The sequence below is a fragment of the Tupaia chinensis genome, unplaced genomic scaffold, assembly GCF_000334495.1.
Source record: "Tupaia chinensis unplaced genomic scaffold, TupChi_1.0 Scaffold144450_1, whole genome shotgun sequence".
Lineage (NCBI taxonomy): Eukaryota > Metazoa > Chordata > Mammalia > Scandentia > Tupaiidae > Tupaia > Tupaia belangeri.
The window spans coordinates 760,950-783,446 of record NW_006204309.1 but is presented as its reverse complement, the minus strand read 5'-3'; the positions used below and the strand labels follow the sequence as shown (position 1 = coordinate 783,446).

Sequence of the window (22,497 nt, the reverse complement as noted above, 5' to 3'; positions counted from 1 at the left end):
CTGCTGGCCCCCTCATTCTAATTTTTAAATTTTATTCACAAAAATAAAAATAAATATATATTTTTCATGTATTTTTTTTCCTGTTAAAACTGTTCATGCCTTTTGGCTATATTTCTATTGTGTCTCCTGTAACTTAAATATTCCCTATATAATGATACTTTCAAATCTTGCAATGCAGATTATTCCTAGTATTTCTCATTGTCTCTACAAATTTCTGGAAAATAAGCAAATTATTGGATGGAGGCTCTATGTTAAGGAAAGAATTCGTACATTGAAGATATATTTCATTACATCTACTTAGTCACACCTTATGAGAATACACTCATTTGAAGAACCAATTATTAATTTTTTTTTACTTATAAGCAATTTAAAATGAGTAGAAAACACTGAGCAACATTATAAAATTGTGATTAATATGCATAATTTTTTAAAAAAGATTTTTCCTATAGGGCAAGTGTGCTCACTAGAGAGACAGACTGAAAGAGAAAGTCAGAAATTACCATCCAAATGGGATGGCCATGCTGCAATCCCTTCTCCTCCATTCTCCTCTTGGGATTTTGAGCACATGCTTACATGCCCAGTGTGAGTTTGAAGACTCCGGGTCCAGGACATGTGGGAGTTCAATGACGTAACCATTACGCCATCTGCTGGTCCTATATGCATAATTTTAAGACTGATAAATACATAAATACAAAACCAAAACAATGCTCCCATTTTATGGTGAACTGAAGTAACACTCCTTTTGCTCCTTCACCTTTGCTTTTAAAGCCCATAGTCAGCACTTGCTCCATGTCATCATTCAAGAGTCCATTCCTTCTGTGCTCAACTTTCCTATAAGTCTGAGCACTAAGAACAGACATCTCTTGATTTCTACTTGGACAATGGTCCAGGCACAGCTGCTGTATTTATGGTTTTCCAGGTAATTGCGGATCCTTCGAAAATACTTCTTAACATGCAATCTACGGTCTTCACTATCCAAGGCATCATTCTTCTGCTCTGCTTCCAGCTCCATGAGTCCTTCCAGATAGTCTAGCTGTTCATGAAGCTCAATGAGGAATTTCTCTTTGTAGTGTTCTTCCCAATCATCCGGAGAAACATTTGCACTGAAGAGGTTGAAGATCTGCTGAAGCATCTCGTGGAGAATGGCCAGTGTATGTCTTTTTTGGAACTGCTGAGGGTTCACAGACTTATGGGGAAGCAGGAAGTTTTTCCTGTGTGGTAGACACTGTTGAATTGATGAGCTCCGTAGTGTATTCAAGAGTTTAAAACTCTCTCTGTTCACCCTTCTTTGTTGGAAGAGAAATGGCTTCAGTTCTAGAGAGAGGATAGTGGAAGAGGCCAGCAGCATCAACACAGCTTCAAAGAAGTGCCTGTTAACCATGGTGAAGGTCAAATATGTGACTTATCTCTGTGGACAGAAAAATTCCAATTCCAGTGAATGTTTGCCTTTTGTGTTTCTGATTATTTTGAGCATGTTCTCTTGTTTTGTCTTCTAATGTTATCATTTGCCAAGTTTACATATTAGGTTTTCTGGTTCCTTTTTATGGTATTCATGGGCCACTTCCTCCACTTTCTCCATTGTGTTGGTTGTTTGAGGAAGTAGCCAAAAGAGCTTGTTTTATTGTATTTTTTCCTTGAGACAATTAGATTAGTCATCCAATTTGTCCTTCTATTACTCTCACTAGTTATTACATACAAAGTTTCACTCAACACAATGTGCTTTTAAAATATCCAGTCAGGCTTATTAAAGTTCTTTTATAGAGAGTAATTTTTTTAAGCAGTAGTGTTTCATGGAGTAATATTTATCAGTGGCTTAATAGCACCTTTACAAGTTACCCAAAGACATAAATTAAAATCCATAAGTTTAAATCCAGGTTACTAAATTTAATACCTCAAGTAGAACTATAAATTTGCACAAATGCCTGAGCAAATTAATATTAAAATATGTATCAGTAACTTTGTTTTATGTCTAACTCAGTTTAATATTTAAGATTCTAGCTTACAGAAGTAATGTGAAAGAGGAAAATTAGCAAAAAAAAGTTGTTATAATATTACTGTAATGACAGAATGTTAGAAACAATCTGCAGGTCCAATAAAAGAGAATAGTTACCTATTTGATGGTACATCCATAAAATGAAATATTATGTAACCATTATAAATGGTAAAACTGTATGTGAGTAAAGATTTGAGGCAGTTGGTTAGTTTATATTTCCCAGATAAGCAATAACTATATAAACAGCCCTTTGTCAATAATGACTCTTTCATCATCATCATCATTTTGCCAGAAGGCATGTGCACTTGGCAAGAGAGAGAGGCAAAGAGAGAGAACTCTTCCCCAGTGGGGCATGATCAAGCTGCTATCCTTTTGCCCCCAGGTTTTCATCCTGTCAGGATTTGGAGCATCCAAACACATGTGCTTAGTATGCTTCTCAAGTCTCCAGGGCTGAGACTTGAACCATGGTCAGCAGTGTGGGATCTGGCTCTCAGTGCACAGTGCTTACCCCCTGCACTACAGGACCAGCTCAGCAATGGCTTTTGATACGCAGCTCTATATTCTAAATTCCCCTGAATAAGTCCCTAAGCTATCCTTCCAGTCTTATTTGTCACTGTCACTCTAAATGTAGTGTGAGGGAGCAAGTTTTAGATGACGAAAACGAGTCACTTATCTCTTAATCTGGCTAGCATTTGCACGTGTATTTATGTGTACTTACTGAAAATGCTTTCTCTTTCTAAAATATTGCCTGTTTCCTCCTTTACCCAGAGTACCTAAGGACTTTAAAAAAATTTTAAATTGCCAGAGGGTGTGTGCACTTGTGCGAGAGAGAGAGAGAGAGAGAGAGAGAGAGAGAGAGAGGAAGCAGCACTCCCTCTCCCCAGCTAGGTGTGGTCATGCCACAATCCCTTCATTTCTCCATCCTGTTGGGATTCTGGGCACACTTCAAATACACTCAGAGTGTTTTGCAAGTTGCCAGGGCCAGTACTTGAACTGTGGTTGGCCATGTGGAATCCAGGTTCCCTTAGCACCTAAAATACAGGGCTGGGCAGGATAGTTGCCTTCTAAGACCCATCTCTCCCCTGCATAATGATAGCTTTTCTTTTGGCTCCTCAAAGAGCACTGTACCTCTTTTATGATACCTTTGTTGTTCTGTCTTATATATGGCTATGTATTTATCTTTCTTATAACCTTCCAAAATTAAAATCCTCTTAAGAATGCAGAATAAATGGTCATTCTTTTTACTGTCTATGTAACTAAACTAGGTGTTTAACAAAGATGTGTTGACTTGGGTAAACTAATACATTCTACCACAAAGTAACACAACATGTTGAACCTTTGTTCATTTCTCTGCAGTCAGATGTTGGGTTAATACAGACATTTTGTAAACATATATGGTCTCATTATATACCAGCTTGGCTCTCTATTGGTGTAACTGAGTCAGTCTGGTATTAAAAAACTGAATTGGTAAGCTCCATGGAAGTATCTTCTTCTGTACAAAAGTTCAATTGCACTCATCAAAGATTTCTAACATTTTGGACATTGGGTGTAGTTCACCTAGTGTTAAGAATGATTACTATTCAAAGGTGTCAGCGTCTGCCCCAGGCTTGGCTTGAACTATGAAGGAAGCAGAAAGAATGAGATAAAGAGACAGAGTTACAGTGGACACAGGCAGCCTGAGCCTATGTAGCCCAAGCAACTTGTGCTGCCCAGACAAACTGGGCACCCTTATTTATAGGGCAAAGTGACATTACGTGTGTGTATTTCATGACATTCCATAGGTATGTTGATGTGTTATAGACAATAAGCAGCAGGTAACAAACCTATAAGGGCTTAGACATATTTGGCCAGGCTTATCCCTTGGTGATAATCCCATCAAGGGGAAATCCCATTTTCTTCTTTTCTAATGGAGAGAAGCCGAGCTTCAGGTATGGGGAAAATACATAAGGCTAAAGAATTTTGCCATAGGGACCAGCAGTTAGCGTAATGGCTTTGTCGCTGGACTCCCACATAGTTGACCATGGTTCGTGTCCCAGATCCGGTGGCTTAAAACTCACATCGGGCGCATGTGCGTGCATACCCAAGATCCCGAGAAGAGAATGGAGGAGAAGGGATTGCAGCTTGGCCATGCTCCCTGGGGGGGGAGGGGGTGATTTCTCGTTTTCTGTCTCTGTCTGTCTGTCTGGCGAGCACACATGCCCTATCGCAAAAACCTCTCCAAAAAAAAAAAACGAATCTTGCCATAAGGTGGGTACCACCACACCTGGAGAAGGATAAATAATCTTACAGAGGTAGAGCAGGAATTGGACTTTGCGAGTTAGGATGTTTCTTGAATTCCATCAGATGTGTCTGTTGGAATACCCCTAGCAATATTTATCCTTTCCTTTGCCTGCAGTGAGGGTCAAGGAAAAGATAAGTTGCAAGGTTCTGCCATAACCCAAAGGAACAGATGGTATTTGCTCAGAGCACGTCCCCACACCTCACACAATGCCTCTCTTTGAACATGTCCCTACACAAAGGTAGGTCATACCATGTTCAGGTTTGTGCCTGGGTCAGCCCCGTGGCCTAGCGGCTAAGAAAGCCAGATCCTCATGACTCACCACAGTTCATGTCCTGGACTCGGCTGCTTGAAAAACATGCCAGATGATATGTATGCATGTTCGAAGTCTGGATGGGTTAGAGAAACAGAGGAGGGATTGTGGCATGACCATGCTCCACTGGGGGGTGCTTTCTCCCTCCCTCTCTGTCTTTCTAGGGTGAGCATATGCACCCTCTGGCAAATTTTTAAAAATAAACAAAACCTTTGTCCCTATGACTAAAAACTTAACATCGAAACCACATGCATATGCACTAGATATTACTCTGTAGAGCTTATCTTCTTTGTAAAGTTATAAAGGCTTTTCCTGGACAAAAAATTACCTAATAATTCCATTAGATTACTGGTTATTTAATATCTACACATAGTATTCGTCTACTTGAGATGAGAGTGTCTGGCTGGCAAATGTCTGGACACTTAATCTACATTTTTAAACTACCTATGGCAAAACTTTACCAAGAGACTAAAGGGCCCTATTCCTTCCAGTTGGCTGCCAGAAAAGCCAAATACTTAAAGAAGGGACACAGAAAAGAAGGAAATATGATACTTATATTGAAACTTGGACATCTGTAATTTCACATGTCTCTTTTAAAGATAAATTGTTCTGCACATGCGAAAGCGTACGATCTCTTTATATCTGAAAAACCCTCACTGTGGCAGCAACTTCAATAACGTTTTTGAAATTCTCCATATCTTTCCTTCCTCCCTCCCTGTTTTCCTCCCTCCCTCACTACCACAAAGAAATACAAGACGCTGAATCTTATCTTTGATCACTTCTCTGCAGGCAGTTGGATGAGTCTCTAAGTATTAAAATATAACATTTTATAAATATGTATGGTCTCTGCATAACAGCTCAGTATTACATTGGTGTCACTTAGTCTGGTATTAAGAAGGGAATAAACTAAGTCAAGCATACTCCATGGAGGGGAGAGAGTACTCTTCCTAATTCAAGAGGAAAAGAGAGAGAAAGAGAGCAGAAAATACCTATGGTGATTTATAATGTACAACAGGCAGGTGTTGCTGCCCGAGAACCAGAAATGGTCCTGCTGTGGCCGCAGCTCTTCCAGCCACCCGACCATGTCATCTCATTTAGTCGAGCTGCCACCGCCCCTGCAAAACAATAACTGCGAGGAGGGCGAGCAGCCTCTGCCTCCGCCAGCTGGCCTCAATAGTTCCTGGGTGGGGCTCCCTGTGAACAGCAGCAATGGCAATGATAATGGCAATGGGAAAAATGGGGGCTGGAGCACGTACCGTCATCACATCCACAACGGAGACGTGGAGAAGATTCTTCTGGATGTGCAGCATGTATCAGGGCAGAGCTTGAAGAGGCAGTTCCCACTGTAACAGCCTTTCCCCACAGAAAGATAAGGAGATTATGTTTGATGTGGAAATGCACACCAGCAGGGACCACAGCTCAGTCAGAAGAAGTTGCAGAAGGAGAGAAAGAAGTTGTTGAAGCTTTAAAGAAAAGTTCAGACTGGGTATCAGACTGGTCCAGTAGACCTGAAAACACTCCACCGAAGGAGTTGCACTTCAGGTGCTGCAGAAAACCAAATGCAGAGGAATGGAGAGCAGCACTCGGAGAGATCAGGAGAACTGTTTACACCAGTGGGCATGGAGGAGTTAACACTCAAAATCTCCGCCCAGAGTGGGGGTTGGACATGGTCTTTTATGGGAGAATAGGGGAATGGGAGGTCTAGGGGTAGAGATTGGGCTCAGATCCCACCCTATGCAGGAAGACTAATCCATTCAAGGTACTAATCCATTCTAGGTTTTTAGGTTATCTTGTAGCTCTAGGAGGGACAGTAAATTTGCTAGAGGGCAGAAACAGACAGCTGTCAACCCTGAGTTATTCATGAATTCAGGGTCTCTCTATATCAAGAGGAGTGGGATTTAAAGACAACAGGAGTGTTAATCACTCTGTTTACTCTTAGGCAAAGGAGAAGGCAAGTTTCTAGTCATAGGAATTTAAAAGTTTTTAATGGAGGAGCTCCTTCAAGATGGAGTTACGCCTGCTTCATTCCCCACTTCTCTTTTATGGGAATCAAATCATTGATTCCTCAATATCAGCGAGGGCGAGGTGATAGTCTCCTTTGGCAGGTAAGAAGTTTCACCGAATTTAAAGTCGAGTTTGAACTGACTTGGGCTGATTTCATGGTCTCCAGTTTCTGGACACAGATGCTCATGCTGAGAAGTCAGGTCAGACTGGCTTGGGTCGATATTCACAGTATGCAGCCACTGGGTTCAGTCGCTTACAGGAAGATCTAATACAGCACTTCCTGGTTAAGTAGTTATGGAAATAACAAAATTTTTCACAAAAATGGAAACCATATTATTATTACTATCTTTTTGAATCTCCACAGCCATAACCCTTCTTTATTTTTTTTCTTATTCTTTTTGTTTTTAACCTTTACAAGTTTAACCTTAAAAATTACCTTAATTTAACAGACAAGTTCAATTACAACCATTTACATTTACCTAATGTTAAGGAGAGTCACTCTGGCAGTGCAGTGCCTGGTCTATTTGGGGTCTAGGTCCAGAGGTAACTAGCATTTAATATTTAACAGCTTTCATCTTGTAGATGGATCAGGTAAGAAAAGTGAGTAAACTAGAGTTGAAAGTCAAAATTAGAAGCATGGTTAGTAGAGGACTTAGCGGAGGCAAGGGCCAAGGAATCTACTACCCGAGGTCACTCTCACGATCCTATGAGTCAGCAGCAGCCTGTCTTTTCTCTGACTATTTGGTCATGGAGCTGTTGAGCCATATTCTTGACAATATCTGACTTAGTCAACCTCTGGAGTGAATAGAGTATGGCTGGTGCTCTCTGATCTTTGAAGGGCCTTTCTTGTCCAGAAGGGCATTCCTTTTTGGCTTATTTTCTTATGGAGCAAGACCCTGGGGAGTCCATGGAAGCAGTCCTCTTTGCTTCACTGTGACAGACCTACAGGCTAACTTGAACGGTGGTAGGAATAACCAGTACAATTATCTGAGACCCCATCTAAGGCTAGTTGGAGGAGCTCCTCTCTTTTAGTTGTTTTACTGTATATAACATTTAAAGATAGTACAATTAACTTTAGAACATTATCTTAATTAGTTTTTGCAACTCCTTCTTAGACTCACAACTCAAACCTCCAACAACATGTTTTACACCTTTTAGTTTTTATCCCTTTTTTTCCTTCTGTTCTGAGATAGCCATTCTATCATAAGACAAAAACTTTACTACACAAAATTCCTTTTATATAAAAACTTTTCCTTTTAACCTGTTCCACTAGAAATACATTTTTACAGCCATAACCCTTCTTTATTTTTTTTCTTATTCTTTTTGTTTTTAACCTTTACAAGTTTAACCTTAAAAATTACCTTAATTTAACAGACAAGTTCAATTACAACCATTTACATTTACCTAATTTTTTGTCTAACTATTGTTTTAAGTTACTTATAGAAACAAGGCTATTTACTTAAGGTGTTTTTCTTTGAAGAAAAGTAAAATCAGGCTAGTCTTACATTAGCTAGCCTCATTTGATCTAGAGACAATTTTTAGACATCATTTTTCTTTTTCTTTTTCTTTTTCTTTTTTTTTTTTGCTATAGGACATGTGCACTCGCCAGACAGACAGAGAGACACAGAGAGACAGAAAGTGAGAAATCACCCCCCAGGGGGGATGGCCACACCACAATCCCTTCTCCTCCATTTTCCTCTTGGGATCTTGGGCACGCATGCACACGTGCCTGGCATGAGTCTAAGCCACCGGGTCCAGGACTCAAACTGCGGTCGACCATGTGGGAGTCCAGCGATATAGCTATTACACTAACTGTTGGTCCCAACATCATACGTTTTCTCAGTGTTTCCCAATTTTTGTTTTTTTTTTTTTCTTTTTCTCTGGGATTTGATTCCTAAGGGAGCCTTGTCTGAGAATTTAGGATTTACCTGTATGCAAGCAACATTTTGAGACAACACCATTGATAAGGCTATCCAGACTAGGCACAAAGTATTCTTCTCCTAACCAGCTTAGCAAGTTTTGTTTTTCCCAGGTGGTATTCTGGTATACTTGATCTATGATGACCTGCTCAAGGACCTTACAATTAACTTTAGAACATTATCTTAATTAGTTTTTGCAACTCCTTCTTAGACTCACAACTCAAACCTCCAACAACATGTTTTACACCTTTTAGTTTTTATCCCTTTTTTTCCTTCTGTTCTGAGATAGCCATTCTATCATAAGACAAAAACTTTACTACACAAAATTCCTTTTATATAAAAACTTTTCCTTTTAACCTGTTCCACTAGAAATACATTTTTACAGCCATAACCCTTCTTTATTTTTTTTCTTATTCTTTTTGTTTTTAACCTTTACAAGTTTAACCTTAAAAATTACCTTAATTTAACAGACAAGTTCAATTACAACCATTTACATTTACCTAATTTTTTGTCTAACTATTGTTTTAAGTTACTTATAGAAACAAGGCTATTTACTTAAGGTGTTTTTCTTTGAAGAAAAGTAAAATCAGGCTAGTCTTACATTAGCTAGCCTCATTTGATCTAGAGACAATTTTTAGACATCATTTTTCTGTGTCATTTCTTTTGGCTAACTCCACGCTGGGGACAAGACCCTGGTGGGGGACATGAGGATACCAGTTATGTGCATTGTTCAGTGCCTGGGCTGCCTGCATTGGAAACAGAGTTTTCTCTGAGGCAGAGGCTCTGATCTGAACTGTTTCTAGTTCCTGCACTCAGAGAAGTTCCCAGCCTTCCGGATTACCACAAGTGACTATTGGATGCCATTAAAGTCAGAGTTAAATCAAAGGTTAAGGTGCCTTGCCAATTTTGTTATAACACTTCTCTGAGTTATTTGGAAACTTGTCTGCTATCTGTTCTGAATTTTCCCTACACTGAGAAGTAAACCTAAGTTTTAATAGATCCTTCAAGGAGTGGCTGAGTACTGTCAGGAAGGCAAAATCCAGTTTACAGGCTTTACAAGGCATCTGACTTATTGCCTATACATAAAAAAACCCCAGCCCTAATCTGAATTATTGTTTTTCTAGCTAGACCCCTTGGTTATTTAACTAAGAGGAGAGTCCAGTGGAGAAGAATCCTAACTAAAAGAAATAGGAGTACCAGGAGGCAAAGGGTTGGGGGAGAGGGCAGCCTGGAGCTCAGCCTTAACTTGTCTCATTCCATTCCTTGAGACTCCTACCCTATTAAGCTATTAGACAGAAGTTTTCTAGTTTTTGTCTCAGATATATATATAGGCCCAATTTTTAATAACTGCCCATGCTTATCTTTTTCTCTTCCACTTTGGGAAATTTGATGTTTTTAGAGGAGCTATTAAGTTTGTAAAAATAGAATTTCATACATCTATATTAATCAAAATTTTAAAAATTTTCTGCAACCCTAACTTTTAGCATACACCAGCAGCTTATGAACATGTACAAACAATAACAAAATTTGTTTAACAACTTTTTCAGTATAAAACCAATCTTACTAATAGACTCTCAATATTTTTTGTAGAATTTAAAGACCAAGAATAGGAATAACTAAAGCATATTAACCTAACAACAAGAATTATAGAGAGGACTCAGAGGGAACCAGGCAATAAGGTTTCTGTGAGTCCATGTTTAACACTGGGTTTATACCCCTTTATGCCAATTTTACCTCTTTAACTTAGTGCATTGCATTGGCTACTTGGCATGCAATTTTGTCAAATATTCTCTTACTTGTCCTTGGTTAATTTGGCTTTTAACAGTTTATAAAACCAATCAGTTTACATAGAAAAATAAAGATTTTACCCAGTTAAATGATTAGATTTTTTTAGAAACCTGTACTTGTAAGAGTATATTCTCATTCTATCCTCTTTGTGAATTTTCTTACAGATATATTAGAATTATAGCCATAGTTAATGCTCTGACAAAAATTCATAAGTGACAAAGAAATTTGGCTATATATACCAGTTTAACATAATAGCCTACCATTAGTTCCTGGGAATCTCATATTATTTTTAAACAAACACATATACAGACATACAAGTACAGAACATATTTATACATATAACTTAAATATAATATCAAGAAAATTAGAATTACTTTATTTGACAATGCTTTCCATTTGTATCCAACATATAAGCAATAATCCTGATTGATTTAACATCTCCCTTTTGGATGTTTCAGGGGCCCTCTGTAAACATCCAAGAATTACTTTGATGTCAAATCCCCTGTTAGCACTAAAACTAAAGCCAGTAAAAGCTAGTCATGCATTCATTTTCCTGTTAGATATCTACTATGTAAAACACAACACATAAATACTATCTATTTCATTAAACCAACCATATTAAGATAAACATGATGTTGCTTGATTAATGAATACCTAGACAAAATAAATGTTGGAAGTTGTGAACACTTTCACTTATTAATCTTTTTCTTTTATTACATTTGAAGCCAGCTCTTTCACTAAAGTTATATGAACTTGAAACGCATTTAAACAAATTTGTATGAGAGGTTTTTTTTTTTAATAAACCAAATTTAATAGAATTCTTTAAGGCCTTCCTTTTTTTTTTCACACAGACACATGACATGTAGTATGTAACTTGATATATTACACATATGGATTCATACACATATTGGGATTACAAGAGCCAATTTCCCTGGGATCACTTTGACATTAATACTCTTTAGAGTAACCCCCTTCCTTGAAATTTTTAATTATACACTTGAAGAAGGTGGGTTTTAACTTTTTGTTGCCTATACCATTAGAGTTTTTTAGCATACAGTCCAGCACAGTGGGCTTAGATGACTTGGATTAAGGTTTCCTATTGTATTTCAAATATTTCTAACCTCTCTAGTTATTAAAAACCTGCACTTCTCAGAAGGTTTGGGAGATCACTGGTTGGAGGAAATGATTGATTAAGAGACTTTAATGGGATGGCGGATCCTGGGTGTGGGTCTTAGCCCAGAGGCTTAGAAGCTGTGCAGCCTCCCCAGGGTGCTGCTGAAAAAGCCAGGCAGTGTAGGTGACAAGTTTGTTCAAGTTTTTAGGGGGGCCTCAGCCAAGGGCTGCAATGAGAAGGACCATAGTGGTCCCTCTCTGGGGTCCATACTCACAGTCTTCTAACGGTGGATACCCCAGTGCTGGAGAAGGATACTTCTGTGGTGATGGCAGGTTGGAATGGAGGAGGACAATGGAGCAGAAATCTGTCAAACTAATTGACAACAGAAGGTTGTCTAGGCAGAGGGTGATACCTGCCTTCTTTTGCAAACAGAATGGGCATGTTTTGCTACACAGTGGAAGTCTTTGTAGGAGGGTCTGGATGGCCATGGGAGGACTTTGTTTGTTTGTTTGTTTGTTTGTTTTTGTCACATTCGAGAGGAATTCATGTCCCAGCTTTTGAGGACAGAATTGATGATCTGACATTCACTCCTCTGCCTATCCATCTCTACAGGGAAAGCCCTCCCATTGGCCTCTGTGTCCTTCCTCCCATGAATGGTGTTGCAACAGACAAAGGGTGAGTGTCCCCCAGAGGGAACCAATCAGGCATCTGTCTGGCCATGTCCTCAGGGCTTTGTGTAGTTCCTTGGCAATAAGCAATTGGATATAAATCCTCCGCCAGATTGAATGCAAAGAGAGGGAAGAAGTCCCTTAGCACCAATTTTGCCCTTTAGCCTTCATGGAACTACCATGGAAACACTGTTAAACAGACCTAGTCATGCTCCCTAGCGAGAAGCCATGGAGCCACAAACACATTCATTCATCACGAACACTCATATTCATTCAGAGGTTATACATTTCCTCCCACACCAGCCATACACACCAGATTACCAGAGCTGGCCACGGACCAGCCAATTACCTGATGAGCCTTAACTGACGGTCTTGCTACTGTAGGAGAGTGTACAGATCTCCTCTTCCACGTAAAGCGAGTGGGTCTGACTAGATCGCTACAGATCCCTATGGGCTTACCAGATTACCAGCGTTGACCAAGGTTGATGCATCAGGTTTCAGGAGTTGGTCCTTCTCTCCAATTGCAGTTCAATGATCCAGGAATGCTTGACCTCAGGGTGGGCACCTTGGCTGAGGGATCCCATCAAATGAGGCGGGGGTGTGCCTATCTCTTCACTCTGTAGTGCCCATCCTGGGGAGAAATGCCCTGGGGATCGGTGGCTCAAAGGGCGAGTCTGATTCCATTTTCCAGCCAATGCACCAAAATGTTGCAGAAAACCAGACACCAAGGAATGGAAAGCAGCACTCAGAGAGTTTAGGAGAACTCTTTATTACGTCAGTGGGTGCAGAGAAGTTAACACTCAAAACTGCTGGCCCCGACTCGGGGTTGGACACGGTCTTTTATGGGGGAATTGGAGAATGAGAGGTCTCAGGGTGGGGATTGGGCTCAGTTCCCACCCTATGCAGTGTCAAAGGGAGGAGTCAGAGAAGTAGGAAGACTAATTCATTCAAGGTACTAATCCATTCTAGATTTCCAGGTTATCTTGTAGCTTAGGGAGGGGCAGTAAGTTTGTTGGATGGCAGAAACCTTAGACAGCTATCAACCCTGAGTTATTCATGAATTCAGAGTCTCTCCATATCAGGAGGCTTCTGGTTTAAAAACAATACTAGTGTTAATCACTCTGTTTACTCTTAGGCAAAGGAGAAAGTAAGTTTCTAGTCATAGGAATTTGATAGTTTTTCATGGAGGAGCTCCTCCAAGATGGAGTCACACCTGTTTCACAGGCACCCTAAAAGCTCTATGTCTTTAAGCATGAGGAATAATGGAGCCATGAAGAAAGGGAGTATTGGGAACCAGCAGTTAGCGTAATGGCTATGTTGCTGGACTCCCACGTAGTTGACTGCGGTTCATGTCCCGGACCCGGTGGCTTAAAACTCACGCCGGGTGCGTGTGCGTGCGTGCCGAAGATCCCGAGAGAATGGAGGAGAAGGGATTGCGGCATGACCATCCCCTCTGGGGGGTGATTTATCATTTTCTGTCTCCGTATCTCTCTCTGTCTGGTGATCGCACGCACCCTATAGTGAAAACCTCTCCAAAAAAACCAAAACAAAACAAAACAAAAACTAAAAAAAAAAAAAAAAAAAAGGAAGGGGGTATATTCTCTGCAGAATTTCTGAAAGTGTTCATTCCATCCCTCTTCCTTTTTCACGTTTGGATTTGGGGCTAGGCATCTATACTGGAAAAAGATTGAGCAAGCCTTCTGCCAGGACCTCTCTCTCTGTCTGTCTGGCAAGTGCACGCGCCCTATAGCAAAAAGCCTCTCAAAAAAAAAAAAAGAAAAGAAAAATAAACTGAAAATATCAAAAGTGACTTTATTGAAGGAGAATAAATTCTGATCTACCATCAAGGCCTTCACATCGTTTTCATTCAATTGACAATAATGACATAATTATGTTGTTCAATTTTGAAATACTGGGGGATTTTCTAGATCATGTTCTGTTATCAATTTCTAACTTAAATCTGTTGCAGTTGAAGAGTATATAAAGCTACTGAGGGGGGCCAGCAAGTGGCATGGTGATGAAGGCGCTAGGCACTCCCACATGGCTAATCACAGTTCAAGTCCCAGACCTGGTGGCTTGCTTTCTCACTTTCCCTCTGTGTTTCTCTCTGATCATTTTTTTATTTTAAATATTGAATGACTAAATGGAATTAAATAAAATAATTCTAAAAAAATATAAATAAATAAAGCTACTGAGGCTATTTTATGGCTTAGAGTATGGACTATTTTGGTGACTGTTCCTTATGAACTTGAAAGGATTTTAGTCTATTTTTGTTGGTTAGACTGTTCTATAAATGTCAATTAGGTCAAGTTGGTTGAAAGTATTGCTAAGGGGCTGGCAGGTGATATGGTGGTTAAGGGCACTGGACTCCCACATGGGTGACTACAGTTCCAGACCTAACAGCTTACTTTCTCACTTTCTCTCCCTCTCTCTCTGTCTCTCTCTCTCTGATTGACTCTGTCCCTCTGTGGTCAAATTTAAATAAATAAATAAAGATTAAAAAAAAAGAAAGTGTTGTTGAAATTTTCAACATCCTTGCTCAAGTTCTATTTTTTCTAATTACTATTAAGAGAGAGGCATTGAAATCTCTAACTATAATTTTGCATTTGCCTATCTCCCATTTCATTTCTATCAGTTTTAGTTTCATTTATTTAAAAACTCTATTATTAGATGCATAAGTTAGGATATTTGGCATTATAATATTCTCTTGATAAACTGAAATATCCCTTTCAATCCCTGAAATTATCTTTGATATATACTCATGCCTTCTTTTGACTAGTGTGGCATATTAAATTTTTTTGCACCCTTTTATTTTCAACTTATCTATATGTTATATTTAAAGTGGGTTTCTTTACAGCATATAGTTGGACCTTGTTTAATAACCAATCTGACAATCTTTGCTTGTTTTTTTTTTTCTGCTTGTTTTGGAATATTTAGACTATTTATATTTAAAGTGATTATTAGTATGTCTGGGTTTATGTCTGCTATTTTGCTTTCTGTTTTCTAATTGCACATATATTCTTTTTCCCTTTGTTTCTTTTTTTCTTCCTTCTTTTGAATTTTTTTTATTCTACTTCATCTTCATTATTGGCTATATCACTGTGCTTTATTTTTTGTTTTTATAGTACTTTTCTAGAATTGAAAATATGCATCTTTATTCAACATATTACAGTGCATCTTTAAATACTATTATACAGTATACCACTTAGTGTTGTGTAATGGTATTATAACAATATAGTTCCATTTTTTTCTCTCTCATGCTTTGTGCTATAGTTCTCATACTTTATACATATATATTTTTTTTTGAGAGGTTTTTGCTATAGGGTGTGTGTGCTCACCAGAAAGACAGAGAAACAGAGAGACAGAAAGCAAGAAATCACCCCCTGGTGGGGGGGTGACCATGCCACATCCCTTCTCCTCCATTCTCCTCTCGGGATCTTGGGCACGCACACATATGGCCTGATGTGAGTTTAAGCCACTGGGTCCAGGACTTGAATCGCAGTCAACTACATGGGAGTCTAGCGATGTAGCCATTACGTTACCTGCTGGTCCCCATTTTTATATGTTCTAAAACCCTATGCACATTGGAGGCTAGCAGGTGGCATAGTGGCCAAGGCTCTAGACTCCCCCATGGCCAGCCCTAGTTTGAATCTCAAATATCTGGCACAAAAATCACTCCAATGGGGACCAGCAGTTAGCATAATGGCTATGTCGCTGAACTCCCATGTAGTTGACTGTGGTTCAAGTCCTGGACCTGGTGGCTTAAACTCATGCCAGGCATGTGTGCGTGCATGCCCAAGATCCCAAGAGGAGAATGGAGGAGAAGGGATTGTGGTGTGGCCATCCCCCCGGGGGGTGATTTCTCGCTTTCTATCTCTCTGTCTCTCTCTGTCTTTCTGGTGAGCGCACAGGCCCTGTAGCAAAAACCTCTCAAAAAACAAACAAACAAACAAACAAAACAAAACAAAACCAAAAACAAAAACAAAAAACAAAACTAAATATCACTCCAGTGTGCATGCATGCCCAAAATACTGATACAAGGAATTGTGGAGTGGCTGTCCCTCCTCAGAAGTTATATCTCACTTTACCTCTGTCTGTTTCTCTCCCTCTCTCCTCAGTGAGTACATGTGCCCTATGGCAAAATTCTTAAAAAAACAAGCAAACAAAAATCCCATACATATTGTTATAAAGATTATCTTTAAAAGCCAATTATATTTTAAAGAGTCTCTTTATGAAGAAGTCTTTTACATTCACTCAGATACTTATCAATTTACCATGTTTACCATTATTGTGTATTTACCCCCATAGTTACCATTTCTGGTGCCTGTCATTCATTTTCGTAGGTCTAAACTTCCTTTTGATATGCTTTTATTTCTTCTTGAAAAAGTCTCCTTAATATTTCTTGTATTACAGATACCTTGGCAACAAATTCTCTTGGTTTTGTTTGAAAAAGTATTTTTGCCTTTGTCTTCAAAATATATCTTTGTTGTTATAGAATTCTAAGTTAATTTTTTTTGTTTTTGTAAAAATTTTGTTTATTGTCTTAATTTTATTCCTCTGTGCATGATATGTCTTCTTTTTTCTCTATTTTAAGATTTCTATTATTTTTTTTTCAGTAATTTGATTATGATATGCTTTGGCATGATTTCCTTGTCATCTCTCTTTTTAGGAATTTCTGGAGCTTCTCAAATTTTTTTTTATCATTTTCATCTAATTTGGAAAAGTTTCAGAGATTATTTTTTTCCAGTGTTTTTCAACTTCACCCTTCCAATCTTTCCTGGGACTACAATGATAAATATTCAATATAATCACACAGTTCCCAGATGTCTTGCCCATTTGCTTCTCAGTCTTTTTCTCTATTTTTAGTAATTTCTGTATCTTCAAGATCATTGAAGCTCATCTTGTTTGGTATCTTATCTACTATACCCATTCAATATATTTAACACTTTGTATACTCCATTTTTCATCTCTAGTAGTTGAATTTGTTTTCTAAAATATTTTTCATTTTTTCCTCATCACATTCATTTTTTCTTCCATCTTCTTGAGCTACAAAGCATATTTTTAATAGCTATCCTAACCTCATCCATTAATTCTATCATTTGTTTCATTTCTGGGTCCAGTTTTGTCAATTATTTTTCTCTACCATTTATGGTTCCTTTTTTGCGGCATGTTTTGCATGCCTGTTAGGTTTGATTGGAATATGACCATTGTAAATTTTACTTTGCTGGATGCTGGATTTGTTAAACCCTTTAAATATAGTAGAATTTTGTTTTAGGATGTAGTTAAGTTACGTGAAATCCGTGTGATTTCTTTGAGACCTGCATTTAAATTTCATTAGCATAAGTGGAGCAGACTTTATACTCTAGGGCAATGTCAATCTATACCAAGGATTTATCCTAGTAAGGACTCTCCCCTCAATGCTCCCTGTATTAAGAGGTCTTTGCAGTCTGGCTGGTGAAAATAGAAACTATTATCAGCTCTGTGTTAGCCCTGTCTCCTCCTTCCTGAGTTCCCTAGTCTTGGATAATTTTTTCACATACATGAACAGATCACAAACCAGCTGAAGACTCCAGTTAGTTGTATAGGTTTCTATAATTTTTCTCTCTTTTCCAATCTCTGTGCAGCAATCTCTTCTCCAATATTTTGCCCTGCAAATCTCTAGCTGCTTCTCTGAACTCCAAGCTCTGATTACCAACTCACTGAGAATACTGGTATGTTTGCATACTCTTTTCTTGTGCCCCAGCCTAGAAATTCTTCACAAAGCAGGCTGAAGCTATTAGAAGGCTCATTATTTCCTTCTCTCAGGGACTATTATCCTCTGTTATCTGTCTTGCTCAATGTTCATTTTTTTTTTCATTTATTTTATTCAGTTTTCTAGTCATTTAAAGTGAGAGGATAAACTTGATCATCTTTCATGGCTGGAAATCAAAGTTCTTTCAGCATTAATGATGTAAAGTAGAAGTTGGCAAACTGTAACCTTTTGGCCAAATTGACTTTTGGCCAAATCTACCACCTACTTTTGCAAATGAAGTTTTATTGGAATACAACTATGCCTATTTGTTAATGCATTATATATGGTACTTTCATGTGACAACAGCAAAGTTGACAGAAACTGTATGATCTGCAAAACCTAAAATATAAAGGCCTTAAAACATTTGGGCTTTTATGGAAAAAGGTTTGCTAAACCCTGATCTAAAATATTTAAAAATAAGATAAAATTGTACTTAAAGCCTAAAAAGTTTGAATTTATTTGAATTAGAATTGTAATTTAAGGTAAATGTTAAAAATGTTAAATTTTGTTTTCAAAAACCAAAATATTTTGGGCCAACAGATGGTTAGAGATTAAGGCAGCTGGATCCCATGTGGCTGACTGTGTGGTTAGAGTCTGAAGACCCGATGGTTTTAAAGACACACTGGGGGGCCAGCATATGGTGTAGAAGTTAAGGCTCTGGACTCCCACATGGCTGATCGTGGTTCGAGTTCTGGACCTGGAGGCTTAAAACTCACACAGGGTGCGTGTGTGAACGTGATCACCCAGAGTACTGAGAAGAGAATGGAGGAGGAGGGATTGCAACAGGGCCCCAGGGTGAGTTCTCACTTTCTTTCTGTCTGTCTCTGTGGCAAGCACACATGCCCTATAGAAAAAAATCTAAGGACAAACAAACAAACAAAATTGGGCACATGAGTGTGTATGCCCAAAATCCTGAAATGAGAAAGGAGAAGGGATTGCAGTGTGGTCGGTCATCCACCCTAGGAGGTGTTTCCTCACTTTCCCTCTCTCTGTCTCTGTCTCTGTCTCTGGTGAGCTCATGTGCCCTATGGTAAAAATAAAATTTTAAAAACTCAAAATATTCAATACATATCTTTTTGTTTTGAGAGGTTTTTGCTATAGGGCAGGTGTGCTTGCCACAGAGACAGAGAGAGGTAAAGAGAAAGTGAAAAATCACCCACCAGGGGAGCTGGCCATGCTGCCATCCTTTCTCCTCCATTCTCCTCTTGGGATTTTGGGCACACACGCCTAGTGTGACTTTCAGACCACCAGGTTTGGAACTCGAATTGCAGTTGACCACGTGGGAGTCTATTGTCTTAACCACTATGCCACCTGCTGACCCGAAAGCAAGCTGCCAGGTCTGGGATTCAAACTGCTGTTGGCCATGTGAGAGTCCAGTGTCCCAACCACCATGCCACCTACTGGCCCTCAATAAGACCTTATCTGTCAGAGTTAAAAGGCAAAATGCACAGTATTCTTAATAAATGTCAATTTAATCAAAATTATTTAAATAAAGCTTATAATTAGCACTGCAATTAAGAACTTTAACTTCTTATTAGACATTAGACTTTTTTATAAAAGTAAAATCATGTGCAATTCTATTTTTCAAGGTTCATCTTATGGCAATATATAATACATTTTTATTACAGTTTTGGCATGTTATACATAGACCAGTGTAAGTACAAATTTAAGAATAACATAGATTTTTCACTATTGCAAAATATGTCTCAGCCTCCTTATTCAAGTACTGCCATCTTGATCTGTGCATTCTTTCAGAGCCACTATTTACACAAAAACAAACAAGTGAATGGACACTTGGTACTATTGGGCAATGATGCTTCATTATGCAAGAATTTATTGCACTCATGCTGAGTTCTTAACAGAGTTACTTATGAGATAGGATATTCAGAGATACCAGACCATATGTGAGCCCTAGTACCAAGTGATAGTAAGCACATGAGTATTTGATGTTCTTTTAAAAGTTGTGTACATGCATGCACAAGTATGTGTGTATGTATGCATATTTTTGTGCATGTGTGCACACATGCATGTGTGTGTACAGGGTCATGTCTGATATTCAGGACTCTCAAAAGGGCAAGACGTAGAGGCCGGTAGCTGACATGGTGGTTAAGGGCGCTGGGCTCCCTCATGGCCAACAGTGATTTGAGTCCCGAACCTGGCATTTTGCTTTCTCACTTTCCTTCTCTCTCTTTCTCCTTCACTCTGTCCCTCTCTTGTCAAATTAAAATAAAGAAATAAGGTTAACTAAAATTATTCTTTATAAAAATTGTTTAAACAAACAAACAAAGGGCAAGCCTTTTTTTTTTTTGTCTTTTGTCCATACCTAAGGATGATATTAAACGAATCTATTACATGGTCATATCACTTTAGAAACAATGGACAATTGTCAGGATGATGAAAAAGAAGGGCTAAATCTTTTTTTTTTTTTTCTTTTTTCTTTTTTTGGAGAGATTTTCGCTATAGGGCGCGTGCGCTCGCCAGACAGAGAGAGACAGAGAGACAGAAAGCGAGAAATCACCCCCCAGGAGGGATGGTCACGCCGCAATCCCTTCTCCTACATTCTCCTCTCAGGATCTTGGGCACGTACGCACACGCGCCTGGCGTGAGTTTTAAGCCACCGGGTCCGGAACGTGAACCATGGTCGACTACGTGGGAGTCCAGCGATATAGCCATTACGCTAACTGCTGGTTCCCTAAATCTTTGTTTTTTATTTTTTATTTTTTAGAGAGGTTTTTGCTATGGCGTGTGTGTGCTCACTGGAGAGACAAAGACAGAGAGACAAAAAGCGAGAAATTACTCCCTAGAGGGGATGGCCACACCACAATCCCTTCTCTATTCTCTTCTCAGGATCTTGAGCATAGATGCACACACACCCAGTGTGTTTCAAGCCACTGTGTCTGGGACTCGAACCTTGGTTGGCCATATAGGAGTCCAGAGCCCTAAACACTATGCCACTTGCTAGCCCCCCCACCCCCCGAGAAGGGCTAAGTCTTAAGTATCACTGAATCACTGAATTTTACAACATCTTTGAAAAAATACATAAACAACTAATGGTAGCAGTCTATCTTAAGCTAAAATGGGTTTTTTAATTACTTAAATTTATTGCAGCTGTATATATTAATTTATCACTACCGTCAATCTAAAAAAGCTACAATATTGTAATTAAAACCATGATACCCTCTATATGTTTAAAACATGCCCAAATATTTCTATTAAGTAAATAGTTCTAGTAAAAATTATTAGTAAGAAAAAGATATTTAATTTGACCAAAAGATGGCAGCATCATACCAAGTAGTTAGAGCCTGGTATCCACTGCTGTATTTTAGTTTTGTTTTTGCTTTTTGCCATGCCATAGGGCACGTGTGCTTACAGAGAGAGAGAGAGAGAGAGAGAGAGAGAGAAAGAGAGGGGAAAAGTGAGAAATTACTTCCTGGGCAGGGGGGGGGATGGCCACACAACAATCCCTTTTCCTTCATTTTCCTCTTGGGATTTTGGGCATGTACACACGTGTGCTGAGTGTGATTTCAAGCTGCCAAGTCCTGAATTCTAACCGTGGTATAAGCCATGTGGAAATCTCGTGCCTTAACCACCACACAACCTGCTGGCCCCTGTGCATGCATTTTTTAAAACTTAAATAATACATATTTGAGATGTGATAACTGAGGCTTACTGGGCAAGAATATCCTTTCTTCACACTACCACACTGTTCTGGATACTGTTTTTAAGCATATGGACTCTGAAGTATGCCACAGTAGGTTTAAATCCTAACTCTACCTCTCTTTGCTGTGTGGTCTTGGATAAGTTATTAACTTCTCTGTGTCTCAGTTCCATCAATGTAAAGACAAGGATAATAATGGTATCTCACAAAGTTGATGAGAAGCCTAATTGAGATAACCCAGTTAATATGCTTAGCACAGTGCATGGTACCTGACCCATGCTCAGTAAATGTTCTTATGTTGTCTTAGACATGCTGTATTAATATATTACAACATCTTCCCACTAAACGCTGGGTAAGTACTTTTAACTGCTCTGTAGGCAGTCCCTCGTTAATCAGTTGTAACTGGAAACGAGTAGAAGCCTATTTTCTTTTTTAAATTTTCTTTTACTAGCAAAGCAGGGGGTTTATTAAAGGAGAGGGAAGGAAAAACAAAGCTCCCAAGAAAGGAGGAGTCCCAGAAAATGGGTTGCCAAGGAAGAACTGTGGCAAGGAGTTTTTATTTGGGTCAGAAAGGGCTTTGTCTAGACTCTTCTAGGTGGGGTTTGTGTATGCATTCCCCTGGTGGTGAGGAGCACATGCTGGATGGGTCCTAATTTTGGAGTGGGTACCAAGGTCAGGAGATTCTCTGTCTAGAAGCAGTTGGGTTTTAAAAACCATTATCTTATCCTCTTTCTGGAAGGTGGTATGGGTAGCCTGGAAAAAGCCTTTGTTTTAGTTCTAGGTCAAGCTGCCTAGGTCAATACTGAGCCACTGCTGCCTTCATCTCGAAACTTAGCCACTTTGTGATTCCATTTTGGGCCCATACCCTAACTATATTTTTGGGGTCCTTGTTTTCCTACTTTATTCCCTGCTCAGCAAAGGAATCCCTAACTGCTGTTAGGGCTCAAGGGTTGAAGACCATTCTGACGTCT

General features: G+C 39.0%; 1 protein-coding gene and 1 pseudogene across 1 annotated transcript; one reads left to right on the top strand and one right to left on the bottom strand.

Moving 5' to 3' along the window:
- Window positions 1-799: 799 nt before the first annotated feature.
- Window positions 800-1,381, bottom strand: IFNE (interferon epsilon). The gene has a single exon (XM_014583646.1). The coding sequence runs from the start codon at window positions 1,379-1,381 to the stop codon at window positions 800-802; it is 582 nt and encodes a 193-aa protein (XP_014439132.1).
- Window positions 1,382-5,666: 4,285 nt separating this feature from the next.
- LOC102467890 (BCL2/adenovirus E1B 19 kDa protein-interacting protein 3-like) overlaps window positions 5,667-22,497 on the top strand; it is a 36,928-nt pseudogene continuing 20,097 nt past the window's right edge.

Excerpts from the sequence above, each read along its gene's own strand:
- IFNE (XM_014583646.1), bottom strand. The coding sequence starts at position 1,381 with ATGGTTAACAGGCACTTCTTTGAAGCTGTGTTGATGCTGCTGGCCTCT.